At 36.7% G+C, this 3,217-nt stretch overlaps 1 protein-coding gene across 1 annotated transcript; it reads right to left on the bottom strand.

The window, feature by feature from the left end:
* Positions 1-8: 8 nt before the first annotated feature.
* Positions 9-1,770, bottom strand: LOC106530971 (serpin A3-5; the record flags this gene model as incomplete). The annotated part of the gene is given in 5 exon segments (XM_014026709.1): positions 9-153; positions 387-577; positions 656-726; positions 803-1,421; positions 1,749-1,770. Coding segments are annotated over 5 exon segments (1,029 nt in total), but the record flags the coding sequence as incomplete, so codon positions are not given.
* Between the last annotated feature and the right edge of the window lie 1,447 nt (positions 1,771-3,217).

Below are 3,217 nucleotides of genomic sequence, written 5' to 3'. Positions count from 1 at the left end.
GTCCTTACCTCAGAGACAGCCAAGTCATGCACCTTTGAAATCCCACTCAGATCTGCATCAACATACATGTCAGTCATTCCCATTTTCTCTAACACGTCATTCAGCACGTAGGAGGTCTTGATGGAAAACTTTGGAATATAAACGTTGCAGTACCTAAAAGTTAAGAAACCAAAGACATTAGAAAATAGTGAAATTCAGTCATTTTAAAGAATCATACAATGAAACAGTGTTTGACCAATCACATGTGAGATTTAAACTCCTTGGGTAGCAGGAAGAGACGCTGTGTTCAAGGCAAATTTCCAGTCCTAAACAAGCTGATCAGAGCACCGCAGATTCTATAAAGATAAAGCAGAGATTTATGGAAACTTAAATGTGGTTCTTATTACCTGGACTTTTCAGCCCTCAACCATTCAGTGACATGAGCTGGACTGATGATGTTCTCCAGGGTTCTCATATCATCAGGCATCAGCAGCAACATGGAGCAGGACTTGTTGAAGGGAAGGTGGAGGACTGAGGTGCTGATTGCTRCATCATAAAGATAGAAGGATTCTTCGGTTTTCATCATCTGGACTAAAACCTGAAAAAATAAATAAAAGCCATGAACTGTATGAATTAAGACACCGCCATTTTGAATATACAACTGCAAGTTTCAAACCGTCTCATTTTCAGCTACATGAAACTCGTCCATCTTTGTCAGGGCAGGATTAAATGCAGTCACCCAATTTCCTGTTTGTAATTGATCAGCAGAAAAGAAATCAGTGTTACAGGAGAAAAACAAAAGTAAATCAAGTGACATTTTTACCTTTGTAGTAAATGTAGCTGAGGAGAAACAGGACTGTATTTGGATACAGACTGTCGACCACTTCCTTGATCTTTCCATTGGTTTGATGTGAAACGTATTCATTGATGGTGTTGATGGAGTCTGTAGTTTTGCTGAAGTCAACAGTGAAGCCCTCAGTGAAATAAAAGTGCTCCAAGACCTCCAGGAACTCAGGCAGGGGGTTGAACAGGTGGTCTACAAACACAGCATTACCTGCACTGATGCCCTCATTTGCCTGTTCGATTCTAACAATTTGACAGACACCCTGGTTTACATCTGTTTGGGACAGATTGAAGTTACTGAAAGCCAGACCATCAAAAATCTGTTGGTGGGTGTCTCCTCGTGCCCCAACAGACAAAGCAGCCAAGATGACAGAAACACAAACAGGTGAGAAGAAGATGTTTTCTCTTTGAGAATCAGAATTGGCCAGTTCCCTGTACAGACTGAAGGCAAAGTCTTTGTTGGCTGAAATCACCAGAGATGATCTGTTGTAGCTCTCCTCTGTGGCTCCTTGAGCACGGCATGGCTGGGGATCACCTCTCCCCACATAGATCACTGCTGAGAAGATCCAGAGAACCACAGCTGCAGGCATCATGGAGATCTGAGAGAAAAAATAAAAAAGTTCATTGGTTGTCATTTACCCAACAATACATCAAAAATCCCTCATAAACATGTTTTTTTCTTCATAAAAGAGATAAACATTTTATACACACAAGAACTTTTACATCTTTAGACAACAATTATTTTCCTTACTTAATCACATAAAATGAATACATTGAAAAATACTCCAGCTTTGAAAATTGTAAATCTAGGATCAAATTAAGCATGTCCATGTCCCTGAAAACTGATTCAAACTCCTCTTCCTTTACTTTATCAAACAACTTCAATCCAAACAACACAACCATTCTCTCGAAGCCAAACTTCATACCATCAACCAGGTCAAACAGCAAAGTTTGGTGTAGTGAGGAGGAACTGATCAGACCATATATATAAGAACACTCAGTGAACTCAACCAGACACAGGTGAAAACAATCAAGACAATCAAATACAGAACAGCAAAGGTTTAAATTTGTTCAGTAGCACCATAACAAATATTCAATACATGCAAAAGCATGATATGGAGAAATGTAACCGTTGTGGAAAAGATGAAACAATAGAACATGTGGTATTTGAATGTTGTAAATATAAAGAAGAGAGACAATATATGAGGAAAGAGTTTGAAAGGAATAAAGAAAAAATAAACACAATAAACACTTTAGAAAAGCATTTAAGGAGCAAATCAATGCAAATTATAATAAGATTTTTTAAAAACAAAATTGATTCATTAAGTTTGAATGTACAGTTATATAAACAACAACAATTTAGAAATACTTAACGTCTGAACCACACTCCATACCAGTCGGTGGAAGTACTGCACACCAAACGTTTTTTATCAACCGCCAAAAAAATCCAGAAGAAGGAGAAGAAAAAGAAGAATTCAATACATGCATTCAGACTCAAGACAATATATTGTAATAGAAATAATCAGTTTTCAGAAAAAATAGAAATGGTGCAACATTAAAATTAATATGGATACCTGCACACACTGGGGCAGAGGGAAAGCAGCTGACTGACAAGTGTGCAAAAAGTCCAACAAATAAAAATGTAATTGTTTATTAAGATGAGTAAAAATGAAGTTAATTTATATATTAGGAAAAATGGCAAGATCACTGGGATAGAAAAATTATTTCTGCAATATTCAAAAAGGGGTGGGTGAAAAAGTTATAGGAAGAAGAAAGAAGAGGACATCATCTCAAMGATTATATCTGASCATACAYGTTTAAACAGCACACTTAAAATAATGAAAAAACAAGACAGGATTTTGTGATTATTGTGGACTAACCGAAACTATAGAATATAATAAATATACAGAAGAAAGAGAGAAATTAGTTAGAAATTTATTTAGGAATAAAAATTGTTTAAAATTGAGAGAATTGTTTTAAAGATCACCAGGAAATATACTTCTAAAGAAGAACAGGAATTTTGAAAATGATTTAGTTTTTATTATTGTTGTGGAATACTTATGTCTATATCACCTTGACACTGTCCACTCTTCATATCTTGTGATATCCTTCCAGACGTCAGCATCAAGTTGACCTACTTTATGAGACAGGTTATGATTGGTTGTTCATTATCACATGATGTTAGCTYACAGTATATCATCGCATGGCCGCCTATGACAGGCGGGCCCACATCCTACAGACTTCGTGATTGTTTTCTGTTCCATGTCTGTCCATTAATAAATGACTTTATGATCATATCCCAAGACTATTTTATCGTTTTAACACCCTTTTCGCCGTGTTTCTGACCATCTTCCCGCGACAGTTTGGCGTTGTCAACTACGGAAGCCTGCAGGGG

The sequence above is a fragment of the Austrofundulus limnaeus genome, unplaced genomic scaffold (assembly GCF_001266775.1).
Source record: "Austrofundulus limnaeus strain Quisiro unplaced genomic scaffold, Austrofundulus_limnaeus-1.0 Scaffold583, whole genome shotgun sequence".
Lineage (NCBI taxonomy): Eukaryota > Metazoa > Chordata > Actinopteri > Cyprinodontiformes > Rivulidae > Austrofundulus > Austrofundulus limnaeus.
This window is presented reverse-complemented; position numbering and strand designations above follow the sequence as displayed.